The sequence below is a fragment of the Malurus melanocephalus genome, unplaced genomic scaffold, assembly GCF_030028575.1.
Source record: "Malurus melanocephalus ecotype Western Australia unplaced genomic scaffold, MMel_1.1 scaffold_94, whole genome shotgun sequence".
Lineage (NCBI taxonomy): Eukaryota > Metazoa > Chordata > Aves > Passeriformes > Maluridae > Malurus > Malurus melanocephalus.
Window position 1 is genome coordinate 2,043,968 of NW_026623326.1, and position 26,892 is coordinate 2,070,859.

Here is a 26,892-nt window from a genome sequence, read left to right on the forward strand (position 1 = left end):
GAGAGTAGCAAGCAGTTTGCAATTAACTTTCATCTTCAGGTTTTTGGTATAGCAAGGTCATTCTTAAAGTTGTTTTTGCTGGGTTTTTTCAGTTTCAGCTTTCAAATAGGAATAATTTTTAAAGTCGCACCACTTTTGTTTCAAGTTCTCATGATACTTATCTTTGAGAATATGAATCTGCTTTTCCTTGAGAACTACTTGCAATTAATGAATTGTTACTTTGTGAGCAGTTCTGACCAATGTTTTCCCTGGTAGTTAAATACCACCATGGCAAAAAAGATGCCAAAATTTGAAGGGATTTCTCTTAAATCTACCTGCAACACAGATAATTACAACAGGAACCTATTATATGCTAGCACAACTCCAYTTCATTCCAGGTGTTCATGAATTGCAAAACACATTCCAGTTGGCTGCTGGCATGGTGGGATTATTCATCCCTTGCACAAGCAGGTGCCATTTATGCTGCAGTCAGTGAGAATTAGTGTCACAGTGTGGCTACTCGAGCAGCCTTGCCTGATGTCATTTATTGCAGTCAGGCTGTCGGTGTTAGCATGGACACTGCAGGAACCTGTGGTTTTACACAAAAGGCAGCAGTGATTGCCATGACATTTTCTGTTGTTATTATCACTCAGCTAAATCCTCAATTGCAGAACCAGAAGTGGAAAGATTTTTAACACAACTAGATATGSCATTAGGGAAAGAGTGTGCTTTTCCTTAGCTTGGAGGCTGTAGATGATCCTTGGGCCACTTSTTGGTGTCGTTTGTTTAAWGTATTTTTAAGATTAAYTCATTCCTTACAATTCATTCCATAYAATTTATGTATTTCACTGTGAAGCGATTCAAACAGATTTACAGTCCCTGATGCATTCAAGATCAAAATGAATTACTGCTGATGGAGGAGTATGAGAAATGAAAACTGTTAAGGGATTCATTAGAGCTTTAGACTCTAATTGTGCTGGCCAAAATATGCATAGACAGTAATTTATCAATGAAATTTCTCTTCCTGTTTCCAAGTCTCACACAAGCATACTGCAGTGTCCACCAGTTCATTCACTGGTTATGTCTCTTCAGCAAATGTGTAGGGCAAAGATCCTTCAGTCTCTGAATGCTCATGAACTCATGCTGCAAGCCTGTCATCTTCTCTTGGGCTGCACGGCTGATCTACAGTCCTTAAGGGTCTGCTCCCTGACTGCATGACAGGGGAGTGAATAATTTACTGGATCCTGAATTSTCTGAGAATCTAGAAAAAGCAGCTAAAAGAGCAGAGAGAGTGTCACAWCCAGCCAAACTTTTTCATGCCTGTCTTCCCCAAGTGTATTATGTTCTTGATATAAGTGGTGAAGCCCTGGATTTCAAATAGCCCAGTTTCTCTCTGACTTCATTGACAGCCCATTTTATGTTCACTTCTCTCATCACCTTAATAGAAAAATGGTATTTGCCTGTGCAGGGACAATTCTTTCTGGAAAGATGTGAATCCCAGGCAGTCCATTTACTTTCATTCTTTAAATCACCAAAGTCCAATAGAATTGTCAAGGTTTCCAAGAAGTAAAAGGGAAATGCTTTTCTGTGCCTAAATAACACTTGGAGCACTTGCTGTCCACTAAATGTTTGAGGGTGAATGTTGGTTTGCATCCAAGCAGGAAGATAATTTCTGACTGCCAAATRCATAAGGTCCTTGCATAATGTATCGTGCATAAGCCTGGCAGCAGGATCAGTTATCAGCTCACCTTAACTCACCAGTTTTAAAATGGACCTTGATGTGCTTTTGATCAGAGTTATATGAAAAATGGCCTGTGATGTTTGGGATGATTGGTGGATAATGCTGGAGTCTCCTCCAGACTATGCTCTTTATCACATGGGATCCTCTGARTTATAACTGTGTTAATATGAAAGCTGCAGGAGTGAGCGAGGGAAGGGTGGGCATGGCTGCCTGGATCCCAGCAAAAACTGAGTGGGTCTTGAGTCATCTCAGCAGTGAGGTCTGGAGAAAGAGTCCTCTGGGAAAGAGGAGGAAATGCCAAATGTCCTGGAACACTTCTACAGTGTGTGCACAAGCCACTGGGAGTATTCTCAGGATCTGCAACATTAAAGATTTGCATCTCAGCTTTGTCTGGGGCAACAAATTTCCAGGCTGTTTTGCTTTATTTACTTCATTTCCACTGTTGTACCAAGATAAAGGATATGGGTGTGAGCCCTGTACAGTGGAGCACCTGCATCCACCTGGTTTGTGACACTGATTTAATGTCYATTGGTTTCCATCAGCCTTAAAAAGAGTTGTATAGGGAGCAACTAAAATGAAGCTGGAGAGAATTAGTTCCAGTTTCAGACTTTGTTTCAGGAAAGTATTTAAGCATGTGCTTTTCTTTAAGTATGTGTTAAGTCCCTTGACTTCAGTAGGMTTTAAACACATTCTGGAATAGGGATTGTTTCCTGAATGGTCTGCTGGGGCTGRACTGACCCTGCCTTGATCCAACCTTTTGTGCTTCCAGCCATTATTCAGTAGAAGAGAAGARTGACTTATCAGCCTTAAACCAGATAAATTGTATCCCCAGTAGCAGAGTTCCCTAGGGGTAAGAAAAACACCTGGATCATTCTGTCTAGGGCYTGTTTTATACCCAGTTACCCCCATGCTGTGGCCCATAGTACAGAAAGGTTACATTTGAAATGTCATTGGTCATAGACTTTTACTGAATGTGCTGCTCCTGGTTTTGATTGTAAATAACAGAGTTGTTGTGTTGTGGGCATGTTTCAGGTGTGCAGCGTGTTAGAGAGCCTGGAGCAGGAATACAGACGGGATGAAGACTGGTGTGGAGGCCGAGATAAACTTGGACCAGCAGCTGAGATAGACCATGTCATCCCTCTGATCAGCAAACACCTGGAGCAGAAGGAGGCTTTTCTCAAGGTCCAATTCTAGTTCTAATAAGTCAGGAAAACTCTCCATTACACAGACTATTTAGAGTAGTTGGCGTGTTTGAAAAGATGTTCTGAGCTGTAATTCTAGTTCAGCTGCTGGCTGGCTGTTTTACTTGTTATAGCTGGGGTAATAAGCATGATTATCAATACATGTCTCAGGGAGATGTCATCAGGACCAGTTAGGTGCTGTTTGTATTGCACTTGCAGGATGTTAGTTGTTGTGCTGGTTCAAAGTTCAGTTCTTTAAATTGCATTATAAATGACAGGTATTATACATCATTTTGGTGTCGGCTTGTACAAGCTATCCAGCATTTCAAATTTTGCTCTCCAAACCAAAAAGTGAAGAGTTAACAATAACTGAAGCAATTCTGTCTCTGCAAGGCAACACCAGGATGGAGACAGAGATTCCTTCCTGCCTTCCAGGTGCTGCTTTGGAAGAATTGGGRAGCTGACAGGCTGACAAGTGAACTRTCAGCCAGTCTCCCACCTGCCACTAAAACTGATACACAACGTGGAACTACACTTGCAGTSAAGGACTTAGAAATTATGCCTCTAGATTTGTACGCTTTTTGAAACAATGTGTACTTTTCTTGAGAGATGGGTTAGGTTGGTTGGACAGAAAATGTGTGAGGTACCAGTTCTTTACAAACAGTCGGTTTATTATTGGCATTAATCTGCCTTAATATAAAAATRAGTGACTGTATTAAATATTACTCAAGTTTTAATACATCTGTGAGAACTGTTAGTTTATTAGCTGGGTTTATTGATTCTTAGCTGGAGTTCTCATCTTCCCAGATGAGAGAGAGCTTCTCCTTGCAATATAAGCAAGGATTCCCTTGGGTCCCTGTTGCTTTCATCTTTGCTGATTCTTGTTTGGTGGGGGCTGTTCTCCCTAGGCCTGCACCCTGGCCCGGAGGAAYGCCGAGGTGTTCCTCAAGTACATCCACAGGAACAACGTCAGCATGCCCGGAGTGGCGAGCCACACCAGGGGACCCGAGCAGCAGGTCAAAGGTGGGTGCAGCCTCCARGCTTTGGGTTGCCTTTCCTCTGCTGCGTGGTCATCCTAAGTCCGTGAACATGCTCAGAAGGCAAAGCATGTTCTAGCCTCATTTCCTTTGCCAGATTACTCTGCAGCTACTCTTGCTCTGTGCTGGTTTCCTGTGCATGCGGTTTGGGTTCTTTGTTTTTGGGGTTTTTTTAAGCCACCCCTTTTGAATCAATGCTTGTTTTTAAGAAGTGKGATCTTGGCCTCTCTGCTTTTGGGAACAAGGTCCAGGCAAAGTGGTTAARTTCAGCATTTCATAGCTTATTTCTGTTTGCTCAAAGAATCCCTCATCATGCAGATGTTTTCCTTTGCCCTGCAGCCATCCTGAGCGAGCTGTTGCAGAGGGAGAACCGGGTGCTTCACTTCTGGACCCTGAAGAAGCGGAGGTTGGATCAGTGCCAGCAGTACGTTGTCTTYGAGCGCAGTGCCAAGCAGGTAGTGTGGAAACCCCACCTTGTCTTTCTGTCCCTGGCAGTGTGTGAAGTGTCCTGGATCATGTAATGCCTCTCTGTGGGGCTCCTGTTGCAATCTCAAGTTGTGTTTAAACACTGTACCTTTGGAAAACATGGCAAATACAGATTTTTGAAACAAGATAATTCCAAAACCTAACAAGATTCTGCATTTTTGTCACCTCTGATTGATTGCTATATTGGTTCCATTGTTTGAAAATAAATAGAAGAGTAAACTGGTTTTGCTGAACTATTTCTGAATGAGAAAACTGCTTTCCCTGCAGATTTCTGCATATATAGGTAGATTTCCCTACACTGCTTTTTGTCCTAGGAAACACAGAGTACTTCCATCTGCTTTCATTATTTTCTTTTTATTTGTTCCTGAAAAGTGTTTTTGTATATTGAGTATTAAGTCCCAATGCATTTGATATCTTTTATTTGGAAGGAGTTTTTTGTTGATTTTTTTTTTTGTCAGAGGATTTGTTCTTGAAATACAAAGACTGTTTTGTTTCTCCTTTGGTGTTTTTGACATTCACAGGCCTTAGACTGGATCCAAGAAACAGGCGAATATTACCTCTCTACTCACAACTCCACAGGGGAATCAGCAGAAGAAACTCAGGAACTCCTGAAGGAATATGGGGAATTTAGAGTACCTGCCAAGGTAAACAGTGACTTTAATCTAATTATGCCATCTGTAGTCTGTATTTATGGTCCTGTTTCAATGCCTTAAATGTCTGTAATAATATTCTCTTGGTTTTATAGTTGCCCTCTAACAGTCCTAGCTGTGAAGATAAATGTCTTTTGAGAACTTTTAGCAAGACATAGGCACAAAAATGAGGTTTTCTCCACCTTGGTTAGTACTAGTTATAGAAAACTTTTGTTCTGACCAGAAAGAAGAGAAAGTCCATTTGCATACAGAGTTCACAGCAACCTAATGAAAGATTCCATCCTCAATCATTCCAGAGTGGTGTAGAGTGAGTAATTGATCCGAACACATCCAAGGTCACGTTGGACTCCTGGTCTCTTTTTCTGACATTAAAACCACAGTTTGTTTCATTAATTCCAGCTGGGTTGATCACAGATGATCACTTATCTCATTAGAAATAATCTGCTGATCCCAACAAAATACTTTAAATAGATGAGTCTTTAAACTTTGCGGTGAACATTTCTTAATACAAAACCGCACTACCAAGAATATATTAATTTATGTGAAGCAATTCTGGGAAATCTGGTGGGGTTTACAGAGGARTAGTGATTGGATCTGCTTCAGACAAATTAGTTCAAACCATAGGTAATTCACAGACAGTGAATCCTCAGGAGTATTAGCAGTCTCTGATAAGGATGTCAATAYAGAGTTGGAGTGCAGGAGGACCATGGCTTTGGTATTGTGTAGCTGCGTTTCACTGTGTCCTGAAATTGATCTTCTGTAATCCTTAAATTCCTCGTTAGGCTGTCTGTGCTTATATGGGTTKGATTCACAGCCTTTGTGGTGTTCTTGTCCCCTTCTTTTAGCTTAGCTTGCATGTTTCTGAAAATGTGAGATAACTAGCAGTAGACAGAAGGTAATTTCCTCAGACAGGACACATGTGCCATTCTTTTAACTATTTCTGAATTCTAACCATGCATAATTACTCCACCTGAAATTATATTCTAGTTTATAATTTAATTTTTGTCAGAATAATCCAAATTCATAATGAAGTTTCCAAACCATTTTGACTCTTGACTTAGCCTAGGATTGCATTTTAGACCTTGTTCATTATTAACCATTACTGGCTGTTTCTTACACTGACACATCTACTCTTCCTCCCTTGGGCTGACCTACTGCTCTTACTGCTGACATAGAGTATTTTCACTGTCATGTCCAATCTGGTAAATGAATGGTATTTCCAGACTGGTATTACTCACAAATTAAGGTCTATCTGAAAGCCCTCCTGATCCCAGTAACTTTCTGTCCAAACCAATTGTTTGGAATGCAAAATCACCCATAGCTTTTGGGAATGAAACATCCTTTAAATACAACAGGAAGCTACATTTTTACATCTCCTAGCCTTGCTTAGGCACTCATTTAATTTGTTAGGATGACAGCTGATTCTGCTGTGAATCTGTGATGGTGGTGAAATTTTTTGAGTTTAGTTTTGTTTGAAGTTTCTGGATGCTTTCTGGTCTGACATGCATTTGTCCATTTGTGGTCAGATCATTGGTCAAGTATCTAACAGCATGTCCTGCTTCAGACATGGTGGGAAGTTCTTTCTATCTTGGACAAGAAGCTTGACACTGCCTCATTTCTTGATATAGATTTGGAATCAGACCTAAAGTTTATAACTGGGCCTTTGTGCCAGTTTTAACTAAGGGGCAGGCAGAGCCTAAGTGGAATAGAAAAGACCTCTGGAAGGTTTGAGGGCTCAGCATATGCTTTGGAGTTCARGCATCATTTAGCTGATAATGTTCTGACTGGAACTAAAATACCAAGGGAGGATTTTATAGTAGACCATGAATTTGGATTTAAATTCTGTTTGTTTTTGAAGCAGAGTAGTAGTGACTCAAAATCTCTTCCTGGCTGATAAATGGTGTATTAATGACCTGCCTACCCAGATCTGCAGACCCACCAGGTGTAGACTCAGAGTAACTTGGTGTATTTTATGAGGCATGATTTTTAAATCTAGTCTTTTACTCCAGGGCTCACAAAAGAAAAATTTTTGCTTGTGGGAAGGAGTTGTGGTTTCATGTTTTACGTGTTTGTGTCTGCGTGGTTTCAAAAACTTGACTTTTTCTATATTCTGCAGCTTTGTAAGTGTCCTTATAAAAATGTCATTCCTTTCATGTTTTACTGAAAAAGTTTAAAGTGTCTGATTCTGTATGAGATGAAGTACAGACACTCTTTTAATGATGTATAAAAATTGTGATCTTCCTTTGACTGCTGTGTGAGTTAAAAGCAAAGGAAATAATAATAAAACATAACCARTGACCATATTTTGGGCAGCAAACAAAGGAGAAAGTGAAGCTCCTCATCCAGCTGGCTGACAGCTTTGTAGAAAAAGGACATATACACGCCACRGAAATTAGGAAATGGGTCACCACCGTTGACAAACGCTACCGGGACTTCTCTCTCAGGATGGGGAAATACCGCTACTCCCTGGAAAAAGCCCTTGGAATCAATCCAGAGGTACTGAAAAGCCATGTCCTGGTGGGGTTTTATACCAGAGTCACAGAGGAGGGTGAAACCTGTGGTGTGAATGCTGCAGGTTTTTGAGTGCCCCCTAGAAACACTGAAAACTGAGCCAATCCACCTGGCCAAGCTCAGAACTGCTTCTGGGGAGAGAGGGTTAAAGAGTTTTCCCTGGTAGGTCAGTGATGTGAGGAGGAAAATCAGAAGGATTTTCTAAAGAAATGTTTACACCATTTTTTGGGAGACCATATGGCTTTTGGGGCAGGGGGGACACATTATTTGAATAAAAGTTTGTTAATTTTGGTGTAAACTGTAAATCCTGCTCCCACACCCCTATTTTGAGTCAAATGCAAACTTTGACTGTAAGTTTTCATTCTCTCATCCTTTAACTAACATAAACAATTGTTCCCCAGCTCATCTCTGAGCTTGTTTAGGTGAAATCGAGCAACATGAGAGACAAAAATTAGGATCTCCTGCTGTTCCCTGGCCATAGTATTAAGRCAGAATGCCAGAAGCAGGAACACTYAAAAACCTGGTTTACAGAGTTCTTACCACAGCCTGGAAAACTATTCCATGGTAAATGGCCATTGAAAGTTGTCTCTGCAAGGTGCTCTACTTTGTCAGACTATTTTTTTAGGAAAACTCATACTAGGGAATTAATTTTGATATGAAGGAGTAAGGGTATTTTGACTTATCAATATCGATTCCTAGKTAGGAGAAACAGTGATTACAATAAATATTGTTGATATTTTTTTTCTCTCTCACCTTCTTCTGCCTTCTCACAGTAGTTCTACTCCYCTCTGAATTTCCTGCTATTTGAAATTATCTTACTGTTGTCCCTTTTTGCCTCTTTGATCTCATGAACATACTGCACTTTGCACAACAGTAGGATTACAATGAAGTTAAACTCTGTACTTTTTTTCCCTAGGATAACAAAGACCTAGAACTAGATATTATTCCAGCAAGTCTTTCAGACCGGGAGGTAAAGCTGCGAGATGCAAATCATGAAATCAATGAAGAAAAAAGGAAGTCKGCCAGAAAGAAAGAGTATGTTCCCAAACACCCTGTCTGCCATGGCACATTATCTGATAATTGTATTATTATCTGATAAGGAATTATTATTGTGATATTTATATGACCAGAACTGAATGATAGTCCTGTAACTTCTTCCAGCTGCAGAACTGTTGAGATAAATTTGCAGGTTTAGGACAGAAGTTGTTACTGTTAGAGAATTTTGGAGCACAAAGGTTGAATTTCTTTTGGTTTTATTTAGAAGTTACTTTTGGAAAGGGAAAGCAGTGAGTCAGGCACTTGGATTAACCCTGCTGTTGTGGAGTTGCTGATTTCTTTCTGGTTGTATGTAGAAACTAAAATGAGCAAGAAAAAAYAAAGAGCATCTTTAGAGTCTAAATATTATCTAAATGTCAGTGACGCATAAATTCACTTGAAGTTTAGGTTCAGATTTCAGCGAGTGTAGGACTGAGAGAACTGGAAATAGTTCATACTAGAGGAAATACCTGAAAATGCTTGTTGCAATTCAATCTGTAAATAGTCTATTTTCACAGTATTTCTTAATTTCTGTGTAAGAATATTGGGAAAGTATTTCTATTTAAAATACTTGTCAGCMCTCTGTAATTCTTACTACAGTGCATAATTGATAAGAAATCATTTATACTTTAGGAGATGTTASACTTGGTCTGCCTGTGGCATATTTGCAAAACATTGGGTATGTCAGCTTGGAGAGGCCCAGGCTCRGGCACTGCAGATGYCATTATTGCATTTCCCAGCATCTGGATTTTCTCTGGTCAGACACCAAGCTGTTGAAGTCTCTTCAAAGTAGTGTCTCCCAAATCCATGTGTATTGTCACAGAAGAGAAAGTTTTGGGGTGACTTCTTGGTGATTGTCAGCAAAGATCCAAATGTTGGTGAATCACAATTCCTTCGTCCTGGGGGGAAATAAATTCTGAGAATCAGCTGGTGGTTAAGGATGGGCATATAGAGAGTAAATSCCACAGACTCAGGGTTGCAGAAATACAACTTAATGGGATTTTATGCAGAAAAGATTTTTAGAAAATAACTCTACCAGGGACTGAAGTATGAAGTGGCATTTCGGTCATGGACCTGCAAGGTGCCAAGTAAAGCAGCTGAAGGTCTAGCATGGAAATATCCTTATTCCTTAACACAGCAGGAAAATGTTTTGTATTCTGTTCATTGTGCAAATACTTACATTGTCCATAACACCTAAAATACTTTCTTTTTTTTTCAGATTCATTATGGCTGAACTGCTGCAGACAGAAAAAGCTTATGTCAGGGATTTACATGAATGTTTAGAGGTAAGTTATGGCCAAGGAAAGTATTTCCAGGAAGCACATGTTACCCTCTGCAGTGGTGATGTTCACTTCAGTGCAAAGGCTGTGCACTTTGATTCATGGAGCATTCCCTCAAGGATTCAAATCTATTCCTTTTAATCATCTTCTACTAGAGAAACTTCTGGATTTGCACAGTCAAATAGCTTGCCTAGCTGTTCARCTGTTCCTGAAGTGGATGGTGATATTTGAGGCAAAAACCAGAGTGTAATTCAGTGAAATCTGTCAGYTTTCACATCCCTACAGTCTGACAGAGATTTTTATGTATCTAATGCTACTGAAGTGGCAAATCTGGCTTATCTTTCAACTAATTCTGCCTGCAGTTTTTGGACACCATCAGGTGGACAGGAAGAACAGCTGTTGACATGTTTCTGCTTTTTCTTCAGACACCTTCAAAGTGTCAGCACTTCAGATTTTTCTGGAAAGCTTTCTGTAACACTGGAAAATACTTCTTTTTTAGCTTGTTTGTTTAATCTCAAAATACATAGTTCCTTTTCAGCCTGTGTCTTTGGCAATAAAACAGGGAAATCTATTCTTTTCCACTGCATTTATTAACAAAACTAAGAGTTTCTGGTGTCTTCCAGACCTACCTTTGGGAAATGACAAGTGGAGTGGAAGAAATACCAGCTGGGATCCTTAATAAAGAACACATCATCTTTGGCAATATTCAGGAGATCTATGACTTCCATAACAAGTAGGTTTTCCTAACACTGAAGTTTTTTTTTAATGTTGGGGCACTTGTGCATCTTTGAGTTGTCTGGAGAGAGCACCARCAGTACAGTGCACACAGGAGTGCAAAGTAATTGATCCAGATTTGAAAAATATTGTTTGATTTCTTGTTTATTTTCTTTTACAAAAATGAATTGCAACTTAGTTCCAACTTTCCCTTCAGCTGATGAACAGTGTTAGAGTTGTGGTATAGCAGTGCTTTGCAGTGTGACAGATGATTTCCATCTCACAGCATGAGATCTAGCCTGGATGCTTGCCTGTCAAAAAKAGGATCTTGGAAAACACGAGGGGGAAAGAATGGAATTGTTGGCCTGAGCTGGGTTCATAAGTAGCTTTCTGCCACTTCTTGGAGACTTTGTGTATTTAATCTGTAACTAACAGTTCTCCATCTTGTTAAAATAAGGCTGTGTACCAGGTCAGCTTAGAGGTCATTGTTTCCATGTCATAATGTGAGTGCAGCAACACTTACAAACTTAACATTTAAGGGTGCTGAATCCAACAAGTCTGAATTTCAAATCTGTCTTCAGCTTGCACATTAAAACCAAAACAGTTTTAAAAACAAATCAGAGAATCCTTCCCTRTTCAAGTTCTGGGACATTTTAAATGCTCAGACAGATAAATGTGCTGTCACATACCCATAAATGTGGCCCAGCAGAGCCTGCCATGGTTTTGAGCAAGCAGCTTCAAAGCATATCAGGGTGGTGATTCAAACTACATATTGCCTTAGAAAAACCTTTAAATAATAGATGAATTGAGTTCCAGCACACAAGAATTGCCCTGTCATACAAACATTCTCCTCCCATTTGAAACTATGCTAGGATCACCCAAATGCCTTCCCATTTTCCCTCTCTCTGTGGTGATATGTTTTTGTTTGGGAGATCCTGAGTGATTTACCCTCCTTTTTGACTTTCCCCTGTTCCCAGCTGCCATCCCTTCAGCCCCTAGTCATGTCCCAAAGCTTCTCACTGCTGTCATTTCCCCTTTTTCTGACCCCTCCTCCTGCAGCCTGCTACTTCTGCAGAATCCTTTTTTCTCTAAAACGTCTTTCTAGCGATGCTGAAATAAATTTCCCCTGTCACCTCCACCATCATTCTCCACAGCCTTCTCCTTTRGCTGGTGATGTTATGGCATCTTCCAGCCTGATTCAGAATCTGTGTCCAAAGAAGGGCAACAAAACTGGTGAAGGGTCAAGAAAACATGTCCCAGGAGGGGCAGCTGAAGAAACTCCGTTTCACATTCCTCTTTCCACCCAGGCATTGCACAGGGCTCTGTGTGCAAACAGAGGTGTCACTCATGGTACAAGCTGTTGGGAGAGAGAGTTGATTAAAAAAAATGTTTTGTAAGTTTACTACTTAGCTGTGAAATGTTGAGCTTTTTTAAATTGTTGTCCTTTGCCCAGTGCTGAGTTGGGTGTTGGAAAGCTGGCAGCTTTGGGCTTCTSTTTTTGCTCTTCTTCTGAACCACTACACAAGAACTCTTGGAAGATCTGTGTTCAAATATCACTGCAGTCCTTTACACACTGCCTCCCTGCTAGGGATTGCTTCTTTTTCCTTTCTAGAGGAGCCAGGCCTGACTGTACTCAAAAAACAAAGCATAGCTTAGCAAGAGACACTCTTTTCCACTGACTGGACACTTGAGTAACCTCATAATCAAGATACAAGTATTGATCATTAGCACTGATTAAYTCATTGGTTATCCTGCATCTCCTGGGTGTTTGTAACTAATTACATTGGTGTCTTCTTTTTTCAGCATTTTCCTAAAAGAGCTGGAGAAATATGAACAGCTGCCTGAGGATGTGGGCCACTGCTTCGTCACCTGGGTAATGAGGCTGCTGCTTCTCATTATTTATTCAAATTAATTCCTCCAGCAGAGATGGGAACAAGCTGGGAATAGGTGCAAGGGTTATGTCCTCAGCAATGAGTGAGATTGGGAGCTAGTCTGGAACCACAACTGCTTTGTCCTTTACCTGCCCCAGGCTGAAAGGTTCCTCCCAAACCCCTTCTCCTCAGCAATAGTGTGAAGGCTTTCCAGAGCCTCTCTCCTTGTCCTGCCCTGACCAGCACAGCTTTTACCTCTGCTGGTTTCTGTTTAGCAGGACTTCATCAAACCAAACCTGGTTTTAGGGGTGACATTCATTTCCCTGTGAAAGGCCCTGGGAGGACAGACATTAAAAATCTTAGTATACCCTCCTTAAAGAATTTTAGTCATGCCCTGAGGACCCAACAAAGGCATGAAGAACATATTTTATTGACTCTTTTTTTCCAGAAATTAGTGTCAAATTTCTGAGCCACCATGCTCTCTCATTCCATTATGGAATGCCAGGGTAATTTCCAGCAGGACTTTGAAATCTTGATGCAAAGTCTTAGTGAGCATAGGAGGCTCAGGGAATTGACTGCAGTATTTATCTGTATGAAAGCTGTTCTCTTTTCAAAATATTTACCAGTGAAGCCAGCTATCTTTGTGTTTTGTCTGGTGATTTTATTCCTATATCAAAGCTAAGAATTAGTATTTTTAAGAGTAATTTTGGAATATTTTTACTTACCAAAAGAAATGAGAATGTTTGGATGATTTCAGATGGACTTTTAATTTAAAAACATATCACAAATCTTGATGAAATTGATTCAGAAATATCATTTATAAAGAGCAGGTTACCTGTTTAGGAGAGATGACTGCATTTATCTATCATTCTGTKCAAAATCTTCATGGTACTTTTAAGACACCATCTCATCAAAGGTACATGACCAGAGCTGTGTGTGTGGGTACAGACATACATACAAAGCTGCCTGCCCAATTTCAGGATCCCATTGTTTAAATACCTGAAATAAAAAAATGCAATAGCAGTAAAATGAAAACATCCTCCTCTTTTATTTACCTCCCTTCTCTTGAGGCCAGTGTAATGTAATAAGAGGTGAGAGTGCACAGTTGCTTTTGATTTCTGCTTGAAAGTAAACAAATTAGGAAATGAAATGCAGAACATTTCTAGCACAACATAAAATTTGAGCTATTGAAGTCTTAACCGAGGGCGGAAAAGCAAGTCTGAGCCAAGTGTCACAAATTTCAAGTAAAAAATGTTGGCCAGTTTAAGCTAGATGGGTCACTTGCCCAGTTTCTAGACTGGCTTTATCTGCAAGTAATTGATAGAGCCAGCACTGCATGATTGAATTTTGATACCTTCAAACTCTTGTGTAACATCATTAGAGCTCTTAGGAAATTATTTTGCAACTAGATTTAGACCTTCTCTCTATGATATTTGTTAAAGAATGCCTCCCACAGYCCTGAGAAGTGCTCAGGTAAGGTATGAATCTTAAATACTTCCGTTCTTAATTTACAATTCTTGTGTTGCTTGGTGGCAGAGTTGGGGGGGTGGGGGTTGTGGGTGTGTGGGAGAGAGTTGTCACCTGTATTTATCCTGGTGTGCYTTAATAAAAACTGTGGGAGCAGAGAAAGGGCTTATCTTGCTTTTCCCTTGATATTTGTTCTCACAGGCAGATAAATTTCAGATGTATGTCACCTACTGCAAAAACAAGCCTGACTCCAGCCAGCTCATCCTGGAACATGCAGGGACTTTCTTTGATGTAAGCAGMCATTGCTCTTTTCCTTCCACCACCTGGTGCAGTTGAAACTTCTTTTTTTCACACTTGAGGAGTGGGTTCCTTTCTGTGCCTTGGCATTTGGGTTTTTCATTCCACTGCAGATATCACGTGCTGTGATAGGCTCTGGTGTGATGTGCAATCTTCATCAGTGAGGTGAGGCGTGGAGACACATTCTGATGGGAACCTCTGGGCATTTTTCAGACCAAATCCTTTCTAAAGATCTGGTTTAGATGTAATCTCTATTTCTGGGTTTAGTGGTGAAATGAAAATCTCAGATTCAATTGTGTTTTATTGTGTGGCCTGAAATCCCCCATTCCAGACTGATACTTCTCCTCCTGTTCTGCAGGTTTTACCCAGCCTGTTGCACATTTACTTCATTGTGCTAATAAGGAACTCACTGACTCCAATTAGACTGTTTCCCATACAAGCACTAGAGCTGGTGATAAATGTTTTTAGGCTCCGATGCCAATTTTGTAGACTGAGAAAAATCATTCAAGTTTTTGAGTACCTTTACGCTAAGTTCTTCCTCTTATTTAACCTCTCCCATTTTGCCATGCTTGTCTGTTACCTTATAGCTTTAATTAGTTGCCTTTCTAGAAAAGAAAAGGAGTGCTAGGACCTCTTTACCAAAGCATTACAAATGTGGCTCAGCAGGGTCCAAGCTCTGATGGAGTTGGCAGCTGCCATAAATCAGCTCCTCTGGGGTTTGTGCCCATGGTTAGAGCATCTCTGTCTCACTCGACACCGAAAGGTCTCACACGAGCCGCAAGAGAAGTGATGAGCACCTTTTTCTTTTGCTTTGTTACCAAATGGTCTGAAAGTGGAATGGAACTGAAAGGGATTTCCCAGGAGGTGGCGCTTGAGGCTGTTGAATGGTTTATAGGGGCTGGCGACTCGTGGACGGTCGGAGCCGCCTTAGGCATCCATCAGTGTTGTTTGCACAGGTTAAAAGCGTTTCCCCTGCTCAGCTTTTCCATTCCAGCTCTTTAAAAATGCTGGAAAGCTGCCCGATATTGCTTGGTAGCAAATATCCAAATGTCAGCATCTGCTGTTTTGCCAGGGGGAGGTGTTTGCCTTCCACAGGTGGGGAGCTACCCAGTGGTGCAAAAGAACTCTGACTATCCCCTCAAAAAATCCTCACTGAGGCACTCCATCTGAGTGACTGAGGTAGTGACAAGTACCTGTAGAACCTTCTTATCTTGATCTTGGAGTGGTTCACTGCCAGGCACAAAGAATACAGAGAAAATAATTGATTCTTTTCTTCCAGGCAGAACCTGGAATTTCCCGAAACACCGTGATGATGAGAGTGAATTATCAAAAATAACACCCCTTAGCAGAAAGCCTGCCTGAAAATCACAAGTATACTTCAAATTGCATAAGCTTTCATAAAAAGCCAYCTTTGAGATGAAAACAAGCAGTCCCTGTAATCTGTTTGAAACCTTCAAGTCTGTGGAAAACTTGCAGCTACAGGGCTCATTGCAAGGGTTAACTAATTAGGAAAAGGAGCAAAGCTAAGTGACATATCTYATTTGAAACCATGAAGAGAATTACTAGTAATGCTGATAGCTGYGATGTTTTCAGGATGTGAGTGAAGCCATGTATGTAGAGAAAAGCAATTTATTTTATTGAATCGGTTGAGACAGGTGGAAAACAATGCACAAACTCTCARCTAGAAAATGTGCCTTGTTTATCCTATGGCATTAGTCTAATAAAGCATAAAGATTACCATCTTCCCTTCCTGCAGATGGYGTCTTGTTTATAAAATTCAGTAGTTGTTGGTGTGGTTATATTAGCTGGAAGTTGCRGAGGGATTTGAAAATAGTGTGTTTATTCTGACATAACTGCAGTAGACTTACCAATTTCACTCTTTCMGTTTTTGTGTGTCTTGTTCATCATTACTTAAAACTGTGTTCTTTATTCAGTACTTTCAAAGATAAATGATGCCTGCCATGTCTAGCAAATTTCAATATTTGTAATACCATATAGTTCAAGCTAGCAAGGTATATTTATGATTACCAGCATATGTTAGCTCTCAACTTCAATTGGTAGAATCAACATGTTATTGAGGTAATCAAGTTGATTTTAGTGTCTTTATTTAAGCAAACTTYGATCTTTGGGGCAGAATTTGGTTGAGTCATGTACCTGCTTCTGCTATTTTGAATATTTTTTTTTGCTTTGAGTCTTGGAAAAAATCTGGTTTTATAGTTAAGGAATCTCAGGGCACTTTTGATTTGCATGACCAGCATGGAACATGGTAAAGMTTATTGACTTTGGCAGCATTGCAGAACGTGGTGTTTCTGCATGGATGAGATTCTTAGACAATTTCTCTGCTGAGCCAGTATCCCCTAGAAAATGAGCAAAGGCATGAACAGTTTCTCCTTACTAATATTTTTTCAGAAATTGCTCATCAGATTTGTGTCATGCATYGCAAAACCTAAATGTTTCATGGGAGTTTTCGTGCTGAACCAATCTACTTAGCAGGTCTTTGGTCTGTACACCCAGTTCAGGATGCGGTTTGTTCTCCAACCTGTAACTGTGCACAATTAGATGACATCCAAATTTCTGAATMTATATATTTACATTAGATGACATCTAAATTTGTGAATCTCTTTATATATTTGATACAAAATCTGGATTTGTTGTCATTACCTCTTGGCCAATTCATCAATTCTTATGGTATGAAATYGTATTTAAGTATTCCTGGCTCCATGTTGTTCATCCAAGGACTTCTGAGGATCCCGTGCTGCCTCACACAGAGGATATTTTTGGTGTTTTTCTGGGATTGTGTAATTTTGTGTAAGACTGCACATTGATCCTGGTCTGCAGCTTGTCTCGTTTGCAGTGCATAACTTGAGCACGTGGTGCCTGTCAGATACCTTCATTTCATCCAGGGTGATGGACAATAATGTGAACCAAGCTTGCTTTAAACAGTAAGCAGGCCCAAGTGGAGAACACAGAGCCCTGAGTCCAGCTTGCTTCTGCTTCAAGGCTCAGACACCTCTGTGCTTTTGTTCCTCAGAGGTGAGTGAGACATGTCTGCTCTGCCTGCCCAACCTTCACAGACCTCTCTCACCTCCATCTCCACCCTCAGTGAGTCCAGACCTCTCCAGATGTTCCAAAGCCACCCCAGGACACAYTCCAGGCTGCCTTCTTACTCCAGAGCTTCAGGGACCAGAGGGAGGAGCTGCAGRGAGGATGTCCCTTCCTAGCAGTGCACTTGGCAAATGCCACTCCACCAACCCACCGTGTCTGTGCACATTCTGACCAGGSAGCATCTCTGAGAGCATCTTGCTGAGAGCATGCCCTGCTGTTCAGAGAGCTGGGGGGAAGGAGCAGTGCTAACCTCATCACTCAGATCMTGCAAAAACAAGTGTACTTTGCCAGCTCCAGGAAGTTCACAGATGTGGWCGAGGCCTTGCTGGCTCCTGCCAGAGTCCCAGCCATGTGCTCTGCAGGCACAGTTCCTGTGTGAAGTCAGCCATGACTCAGCTTTGTGCAGACTCCATTAACCCCCAAACAGAGCTCCTTCCCTTTTGGGTCTTGTTCATGGCAGCAGAGCTATTTAAGAAAAAAACAAAACTTGTTTAGCAAAAAAAACCCCAAACCAGCAAAGCTAAAGTCTGTTGGCACGTTGTGTGAAAAGTGGATGYTTTTGCATCCCAGCATTAAGACAAACACTGGAGCTAAAAAGCAGCAGTAACCTCCTTAGTACTCAGCAGAAAATCAGATTGTATATAGAAAGAAAAATCTCTTCTTGGAGGCTCTTCCATCTTCATCTTCTGCAACTTCTTCACTTTGCAGTCTCAAATTTACCCTTCCAGTAGCTGAAGAAAAGTCCCATTCCCCTTTTCCATTTGCTTCCTTAGGAATCAAGGATATTCTGGTGGCCAGGAGCAAGGCAAGGCATGCCCAGGGCCTGGCAGAGACAGAAGGGTTTCCAATCTGTTCTRTTTCAGCAGAGAATCTGCCCCTGCAGGGCATTAGTTTGGAGTCTTTTTGATGGCTAAATATGTCCTTTAGGGTCCTGTAGGATTTTCAGGAGCTCCAAACTCCCCATGGAACATTTGGAAGGAGGCAGCTGGGCTCTTTGCAGCCCGCAGAACTTCACGAGCGCATTCCACTGCTCAGCCCAGACAGTTTGGGTGAGGCTTAGGTGACGAAGCAGAAGTGTTCAGTGCTGTAACTGATCATAAGGGTATCTCTGCTGGCCCCCAGGTGCCCCTCAGAGCAGAGCAGCTCTGTCAGCACCATTTCAGACCTGTTATTCCCATGTGGAAATTTCAGCTACCCCAAGGCTCTCAAATGGGACTCGATGCCTATGTTTAGACAGCTAAATTACACCCTACGCATGCAATTTAATTTAATGTCGYTTCATTTTAATTGAATGTTAAGACTCTGCTTTCAGCCTTCATAGCTAGGGGAAAGCAGATGACATGACAGGTAAGTCCTATTTAAATCTAAGCCTGTTTACCCAGCAGAGCCTTAGCCTGACTTGCAGAGGGACCCTGCAGTTTAGGTGACCTTGGGGGAAACTCTGCAGCTTATTGCCAGCCTCTCTGAAACCACACTCACTTGCGTGTGAGCTTAAAAAGAGTTAAAAACCAAAACATAGAAATGCAGGGATCCAGAGCTAAAATTAGTTATGGGTGGTTCTGTCTGGCAGGGGGTTAATAGTTTTCCATGACTGACTGCTGTTTTTATCCCTTCTAGGAAATTCAGCAAAGACACGGGCTGGCCAACTCCATCTCTTCTTATTTAATCAAGCCTGTCCAGAGGATCACAAAATATCAACTCCTTCTGAAGGTACCTCAGTGAGCTGCACAGATCAGCTCGTGCAGGGCAGTTCACAGGTGTCATGAGCTGCCTTGTGCTTAGGGGAGCTGCTTTATCACCTGTAAGCAGAAGGCCCCAGAAATCTTCCAAGAGCACAGTCTCCCCTGAGAGCACCTTGTTTTGTCTCATTYTATAGTTGTTCCCATTGGATCCCTGCTATTTGTGAGCAGTGGGGTTTTGTCTCTGGAGCAGCTGCACGTACCAAGCAGCASAGCTGGGTGAGCAGAGTTTGCTCATGGGTGTCTGCTTTGCTTCCTGACAGGAGCTGCTGACCTGCTGTGAGGAGGGCAAAGGGGAGCTGAAGGATGGTCTGGAAGTGATGCTCAGCGTCCCAAAGAAGGCCAACGATGCAATGCACGTCAGCATGCTGGAAGGTGGGCAGGGACYGGGGCAGGGTGGGACCTGCTGAGAAATGGAGTTTGTTTTTAACTTCTGGTGAAAGTTAGTAGAGATGGACTGTAGAATGGTGTTGTTTCATCATAATTTTTAAGTACCTCTTGGCTTCTTTCTGGTATTTCTCCTAAAGTCTTGAAAGAATAAAGCTGGCTAGGAAGTTTTGGGGTGGAGGTTATCTATGTATATCTTCTGTATGCGTATTTATGTACATATGTGTGTATATGCATGCATGTACATATGCAATGTATATATATATATATATATATATATATATAAATTTAGCCAAAACATTGCTTCTCCATTAAACAAAAAAAATCCCCTCCTGAAACAGTATCAGTTTAGCTGCTGGCAGCTGTTACAATTTTTGGATGAAAACATTTCTAAATACTGTTTCAACATTTCAAAAGTTCTGGTTTTCTGAGTCAAAACAGCTTGTATTTCAAAATGTTAGCATATTTATGCCAAAGATTAAAAAGAACTATTAAAAAAATTTGACGATTACAGAAAAAGAGTTTGATTGGCACAAAGKGAAGTCTTTTATTGGCTTATTATTGTGTAGAGTATTTTTAAAATGTAAMAATTTTGTTTTGGACTGAGATTCTTTATTATGTCTCGCACATTTTCTTGGCCTAGGAAAATAATTTCCAGCCTGGCTTAAGTAAAACCAAGAAACAAGCAGAGAACTAAAACAAGTAAAAAAGGATCTGGTGCCAGTMGCCAGGCAACACAGTATGCCCAGGTGATTAAAAATGCAGGAGGGCAAACTGAGTTTGTAATGAAGCGCATAGGATTTCTTTCAAAGCTGTTCTGTGTACAGTAACCACCACTGAAATCTTTGTAATATTAATTTTTGAGTAATTATTACCACACTTAAGCCGCAGCCTCATTTAGCACATATGATGTATTTGCCCCTGATAAAGTAATTATGTCACTGCAGTAGGAAAAAAAAGGAAAAGCAAAATATTATTGCTGGGGCAATGGATATCCATTATTGTACTTTCAGAATATGGGAAAAAAAAGAACCAAAGCAAACTCTTACTTCAAGTCCTTACTGCTCTGGTGTTTCTGTGAATTGCTCATCCCAATAATAAGTACAAGTGATTGTATTTTGTGGTTTTAGGGTTTGATGAGAACCTGGAYGTCCAGGGAGAGCTGATTCTTCAGGATTCCTTCCAAGTGTGGGATCCCAAGTCTCTCATTCGGAAGGGCCGTGAGAGGCATTTGTTTCTCTTTGAAATCTCTTTGGTGTTTAGCAAAGAGATCAAAGATTCTTCAGGACACACAAAATATGTTTACAAGAACAAGTTACTGGTAGGTGTGGCTGCAAAGCAAATATTCTGGGTGTTGTGTTTTCTGTAGATAGAAGCAGAGTTTAGGAGGTTCACATGTCCCCTGCTGGGCTGGGGATACTCCTGACTCTGAAAGGGCTGGCCCCAAGTCCTGCAGTCAGCGTGGAAGTCATCCTGCAGGGAGTCTGTAAAGGTTCAAGATAGCCAGTGTGAAGGGTGGGGGGAAAATGCAAGCAGGATCACTCCAGTGGATTTCCACTGCTTTTATCTGTGTGTAGCAAACAGAGATAAGATCCCATTCCCYGATCCTTCCCAGYCTCACCACTTMTTCCTGCAACTCCAAAATTTTCTCWAYTYRTGAAGCTTCATATATGTGMAATCTTTCCTCATCTCTCCTCCACACTAGACCTCAGAACTGGGAGTGACTGAACAYGTTGAAGGAGATCCCTGCAAATTTGCGCTGTGGTCCGGACGAACACCATCCTCAGACAATAAAACAGTGCTGAAAGTAAGTCTGTGCTGTTTCTTTGTCTTTAGCACTTCTAGTTCAGGCCTTGGGAGCCCTGAATGAAAGGTCAGTTTATTCCCTCCATGTCCACCTGGCTTCCATATCTGCCAGTGGGTCATGCCTGCATCAGGAGCATCTGAGCTCTAAGGCTTCAGTAGGGATCAGGACAGTTGTGCAGCCTTGCTGGAACTGCATCTCCTCTTCAGCCTGGGTTGAGCAGCTGCATGGTGGCTCAGGGCAGGTCTCAGGATGTGTGGCTGGGAGCTCTAATTCTCTTAGTCCTTTGCCACTGGGMTTATCAACAATGAACCTTTTCTGCAGCCCTCCAGAGCTGACAGCATTTCTGTCCAGTGAGTGTCTGCTGAAGAATTCACATTACAGTTGTTTTGGCTAAGGAAATCCCAGCTGTGCACTGATAACCTGTTTCCCCTCCACAGAGCATGCTGTATTGCTAGCATTAAATATATTTATCCAGAGCTTAGCTGCTTTGCTGCTGCTTGCCAAGTAGGTCTGGACAAAATGCTCTCAGTGCTCCTGGGGTTACCAGGTGCTCCAGCAGAAGCAGCAGTGCAGCAGAGAGGACAAACAGTTAATTGTGGCATTCATCAGCCAAACACAACTCCTCCACATAGGAAGTGACATGCTGAGAACGTGATAAAGTCTCTGTCTTTSTGCCTTGTGAAACTTTAGGCATCCAGTATTGAAACAAAACAGGAATGGATCAAAAATATCCGGGAAGTTATTCAAGAAAGGATCATTCATCTGAAAGGGGCTCTGAAAGAGCCAATTCAGCTCCCCAAGACACCAGCAAAGCAGAGAAACAACAGTAGAAGGTAACTTCAGTCATTGCCTACAACATGAAATCATTAGTGTTTTCTCAACCCACRGCAGTGTAGTGTCTGTGGACTTTTTACTGTTTTTTACTATAGTCAAAGCAGTTTTCATTGTCTTTGCTTTTTGTATATTGTCTTGGCAAAAGTAGCTGGAAAGCTTTTTTATGATATATATACAAAGATCTTTTATTTTATACTCATAGAGAGAAACAGTAAAAATTCTTCAAAGCCCAAGGTTATAGTTCTTTCCTAAAGTAGATTTTACTTCTTGTTTGAATAAAACCAAAGYTTTTTTCTTGTTTGGCTCATTTAATTGTTTGACAATGGAATTCATAGTTGATCCTGACAATATATTGAAGAACATATGTGAAGAATCTGTATTTCATCATCAAATACAGACTTGTTTCAGACTGTCAAGTAGTATTAAATTTTTTTTGTCAACTTGTTTCAACCYGGCATTAAATAGAAATTATAGATAATGAATTGTTCTTTCTGTTATGGCATTCCCAAAAGCCACCTGTAACTTGAGCATCTCAATTTCCTCATCAAATTTTATCCCTCTGTTACTTCAAGCTGTGTTGCAGAGACATCCAAAGTATAAGTAACCAAGGTTGCCCAGGGGACCTGTAGCAAAGCAGAAATCCAGACATTTCCTCTAAAAACRTGCWCCAGTACAGAAGYTTTCTAGTACAGAATGGAGATACTRTATTTTTTTCTYTGTCCCTAAATATGTATTTTGCATTACTTAAATATTTACTTTGAAMGACCAATAAAGATTTATGAGAACTTTATCTGTACAGCAAAAGGGAAGAAAATACCCTGTGTTAGCAGGCTCAAAGAGATAAATATGGAGAGCTCTATACTGTCCTTATCTGTGTTTGGATTGCATTTTTATGGCTTAGAATTACATTCCTAAAGAAATTTAAACAAATATGATTATGTACAAATCCAAACCTCATGGCTAAAGGTGACATCATTCTAAATTGCAAGAGCTACACAGCGTCAYGGGCTGCCTCAGTGAGGTAATTTTAGCCCAAAGCCAGCTCTGTCCTGCTGACTCAGCACTTGTCCACTCCTCCTGTAATGCTGTGCTCACTCTRAGGTGCTGTGTTAAGGAATGTCATTGTTTCCCTATTTCAACTCTTGCAGAGATGGAATAGATGATGCAGACAGCCAAGGGGATGGCAGCAGTCAACCTGACACCATTTCCATTGCCTCCAGGACATCGCAGAACACAGTGGACAGTGATAAGGTAAGACTGAAATGTGAAAATACATGGCAGCTAATTGCCCCCAGGAAAATGTAAGGGAAAAGCAGGATCGAAGGCGAAAGAAAGCAACCTGTCTTCTACTGAGTGAAATGAGACCCTTTGCTAGGTTATTAAAATCCAGCCTGTTTCTGTGTGCTCGTCAGTACTGCTGTTCCWCATGGAAACATCTCTGTTACTGCTGCTTCTTCCTGGTTAATACACAGAGCTTCAATTGGTTCTGAAGAAACAGCCCAGAGCAACCTTTTCTTGCCTAGTAAAGCTTGTCCTGTGAGATCCAGCTTCTGAATGAGCAAACAGCTGGTTGTGTTACGTATTTCCCTCTGAGCTGAGATCAGTTGTCTGTTGGAGGGAATACTGGTACTTACACATGAATTAATGCATTGGGATCCTGGCTGGTATCTTGAGAGCCTGGGAGACCTCCCATTTCCAGAGACTGTGATTSTGGACCCCTCTCCTCACAGACATATGGTGGAGCATATGGATGGCCCTGAGACTCGTTAGAGTCTGTTGGAATGCTGCACACTGTCGGCATGTGTGTACTCGTCATTTTACTTGTCAGACAATCTGAGTCCAGATCCCCAGCTCCACTGCCTCATCTGAATTTGCCACGCTGATACCTCCAGCTGTGGTCTTCCACTGAATGAGGAGTTGATTGTAGGATTCAATGGGCGGTTAATTACCTCAGCTATGCTGATGGAGTTTGTCATATCCACTGAGAGAATGCTCATATTGTCTTCATGTGTTGTTTTGAAATATCAYATAACTTGAAAAAAGATGAATTTTTCCATGCCTTGATGGATTTATCTGTTTGTCGGGACTTTAATTATGCTGCCCCTTAAGACAAGGTACCAGGGTGCCTTCACAAAATAGACCAAGTTTTGGTTCTAAAGTTCACAGGTAAGGTTCAGTGCAGACACTCTTTTAAAAGCTGGACTCAGAAATATAAGTTAATTGCAATTGAATTACCTTTGTAAGACCATCTGTTGTATTTATCTTAAATGCATGTTCCCATGATTTTACTTTTTTGTCCAATAATGTGTGTTAGAATAGTATTAAAGCATCACAATCCAAAGGCCACTGTAATGTATGCAGATACTTTGTCCGATGTCTGAGAGGTCTTCAATCCACATGGGCTTGTCTTACTTTGTTTTTCACGTTTATCATTCCTGATAAAAGGCCCTGACTTAGTGCAGTACTTGAGCTCATGTTTAATTTTAAGCACTCGCCTAAGCTTTGCTCATTTGCCCCCAGCCCATTGGCTCAGTTGCATGAATTCTGGCCATGTCCAGGTAAGGTGCTCCATGTTGCATGCTGCAGCTGCATGCAATGGTGCCAACACAGSCTGTGTACCTGAAAGACAGCCCATCRTGGCAGGAGTTGGTTKAAGGATGCAAGACTAGAAAGGGTTRTAGGAATTTCTRTTCAAAACCTTGTTTGAACTGAACAGCAAATGTGTATGAGGTAAACTGAGTAGAGATAGTGCAGGGAAAAAGTTGTTACCACTGGGGAAAGGGTTGTGCCATGCTTTTAACTTTTTGTTATGGTACATGTGTACACTTGCTGACTTAAGGCCGCCTGTCWGTGTGTCCTTTTGTATGCTTAATGAATAGAAGCAAATTTGAGTGTACAGCTAAGGCTAAAGATTACTTGTATGTGCTTTGTTGAATCTGAGGTGGCAGTGTATCATCCTTAACTAGAGAGGCAGTTCCTGCTGAACAGTTTCCTTATTGTCACTGATGTGAATGCCASGATACTGTGGAGAATTCAGCTCCTAGAGTGCTGCATTATCATGTCTTTGCTCCCAGAAGAATGAACTGCCTGCATCTCTTTATAGTTCTCTCAGTTTTTGTGCATAATATTACCCAAATTACTGGCAGATGAAGCTGAGCTGCCTTGTCTCCCCCTGAATTGGCACAGAGTCACAGCTTCAGTCTTCACGGTGTTCAGTCTCCACTCCAGCACTGGGCTCACCTGCTGGCACAAAGCCCTCAGCACGTGTTGGCACCTRTTGTGGGGGCACTGTCTGTCAGCACATCCAGAGCTCTGATAGGACTCCCACTGGTGACGTTTTACCATGTGGGATTTTTTTTCCTTTAGTGTGTAGTTGAGCTTTCCTTCTAGGAGGGTCTGAGTAACCATTGTTGGCCAGGAGATTTTACATTCTCACGTGGGCTGGTGCTGCTTACCAGCATTGGAGCACTGGCTCGTGCCATGCTCTCTGGGTAGGTTTTCTTGGCAGAGTTGGCAGTGCTTGSCACACTCTAACCTACCTGCTGTAGTTAACTCAAGGGGCTTATGGCAGCTCTGATAGGTGCAGGGCTCAGCAAGTAATGCTGTTTCACCCCAGCATAGTCAGTTATTCCCATGAGTTCAGATTCAAGCCTGGAGGCTTTTTGCAGCTGCAGCTTCCGTGGSTGACTTCTCTCTGTGTCCCAGTGAGATCTCCATCCAGAGGAGCCAGAAAGAGCTCCTACCTTTAGAAACTCTGGCTGTTCACAGTAGTCTCATCTGCAAACCCRTGCCAAGAGCTTTGCAGTTACAGCAGTTGCCAGGGTGGCAGCAGATTAATCCTGCTTTGGGACCATCCATCCATTAACTCAGTGCCAGAAACAATTCTCAAGTAACACGTATCAGCTGATATTACTCTCTGATGCCAAAAGAATTCAAAGATTTAGCTGACACACTTTGTCCTTTCCCTAAACCTTGCTGTTACACCTGAGGATTGCCTAATGCATKAGTTGAATGTTCAGACAAGACTGTCAAACCACATTTTAGACAAAGGAAATCACAACTTCTCCAAGAGTCTCAATTTCAAGTAGCACTTCTGCTTAACAACWCTCCTCATGCCTGAAGTCAAATGTATTTCTTTCAACTGAGTTGTGAGTCAACTCCTCCTGAGTTGCAAGTAGCAATTTCTGTCTCTCTCCATGGCACAGCCCTAGAGCCAAGCTTTAATTTTTCATTTCAAGCTCCTTAGAAGACAGAAGGTTTTTTGTTGTCAAGTGGGAATAAAATGACATTACTATAAATGCAGCAAGGATTTGTTTTCTCTCAAGACATCTGAATATAGCCACAGTATTTACTGGGGAGGATCGTTTGGTGCAGAGGATAGAGCACTCTGACTGGGGGCTGAGTTCTTTGAATTCTGAATTCTGAGTTCTGAATTCTGCTCTGTAGTCACGTGTTGGATGCCATCACAAAGTACATTTGATGGCACGTTATCCTTTTCTTTTTTTCCTTTGTTTGGATGAGGTATTTACAGGGGGAGACAGAAATTCTTGCAAACATCACATTTGTACATTAATTATAGCATTGCCCTCTATTGTCCCAACACATGATGCAGAGCTGAATTTGGACCTGGTTTTGTAGCCTTTGCAGTAGCAGACTCTGCTTTGAAGATACTCTGAAATATTTGCTTGACTCCAGAAGTGTTACTAAGCCTTTTAATATGCAGGCTTTCCTGACTGCAGGCAGTGGTCAGGTGATTATTTAAGACTTCAGA

General features: G+C 41.4%; 1 protein-coding gene across 8 annotated transcripts in view; it reads left to right on the plus strand.

The window, feature by feature from the left end:
• The window catches only part of KALRN (kalirin RhoGEF kinase), a 464,979-nt gene that overhangs the window by 317,835 nt on the left and 120,252 nt on the right, over window positions 1-26,892 (plus strand). For all 8 annotated transcript variants that reach the window (XM_057368584.1, XM_057368576.1, XM_057368577.1 and 5 more), the window contains exons 18-33: window positions 2,753-2,902; window positions 3,810-3,924; window positions 4,278-4,393; window positions 4,946-5,068; window positions 7,388-7,570; window positions 8,502-8,620; window positions 9,840-9,906; window positions 10,524-10,633; window positions 12,418-12,487; window positions 14,154-14,243; window positions 18,972-19,064; window positions 19,357-19,468; window positions 20,611-20,801; window positions 21,186-21,287; window positions 21,978-22,120; window positions 23,270-23,372. In XM_057368584.1, the coding sequence (XP_057224567.1) occupies window positions 2,753-2,902; window positions 3,810-3,924; window positions 4,278-4,393; window positions 4,946-5,068; window positions 7,388-7,570; window positions 8,502-8,620; window positions 9,840-9,906; window positions 10,524-10,633; window positions 12,418-12,487; window positions 14,154-14,243; window positions 18,972-19,064; window positions 19,357-19,468; window positions 20,611-20,801; window positions 21,186-21,287; window positions 21,978-22,120; window positions 23,270-23,372 (1,887 nt within the window). The remainder of the gene's footprint in view (window positions 1-2,752; window positions 2,903-3,809; window positions 3,925-4,277; window positions 4,394-4,945; window positions 5,069-7,387; window positions 7,571-8,501; window positions 8,621-9,839; window positions 9,907-10,523; window positions 10,634-12,417; window positions 12,488-14,153; window positions 14,244-18,971; window positions 19,065-19,356; window positions 19,469-20,610; window positions 20,802-21,185; window positions 21,288-21,977; window positions 22,121-23,269; window positions 23,373-26,892) is intronic.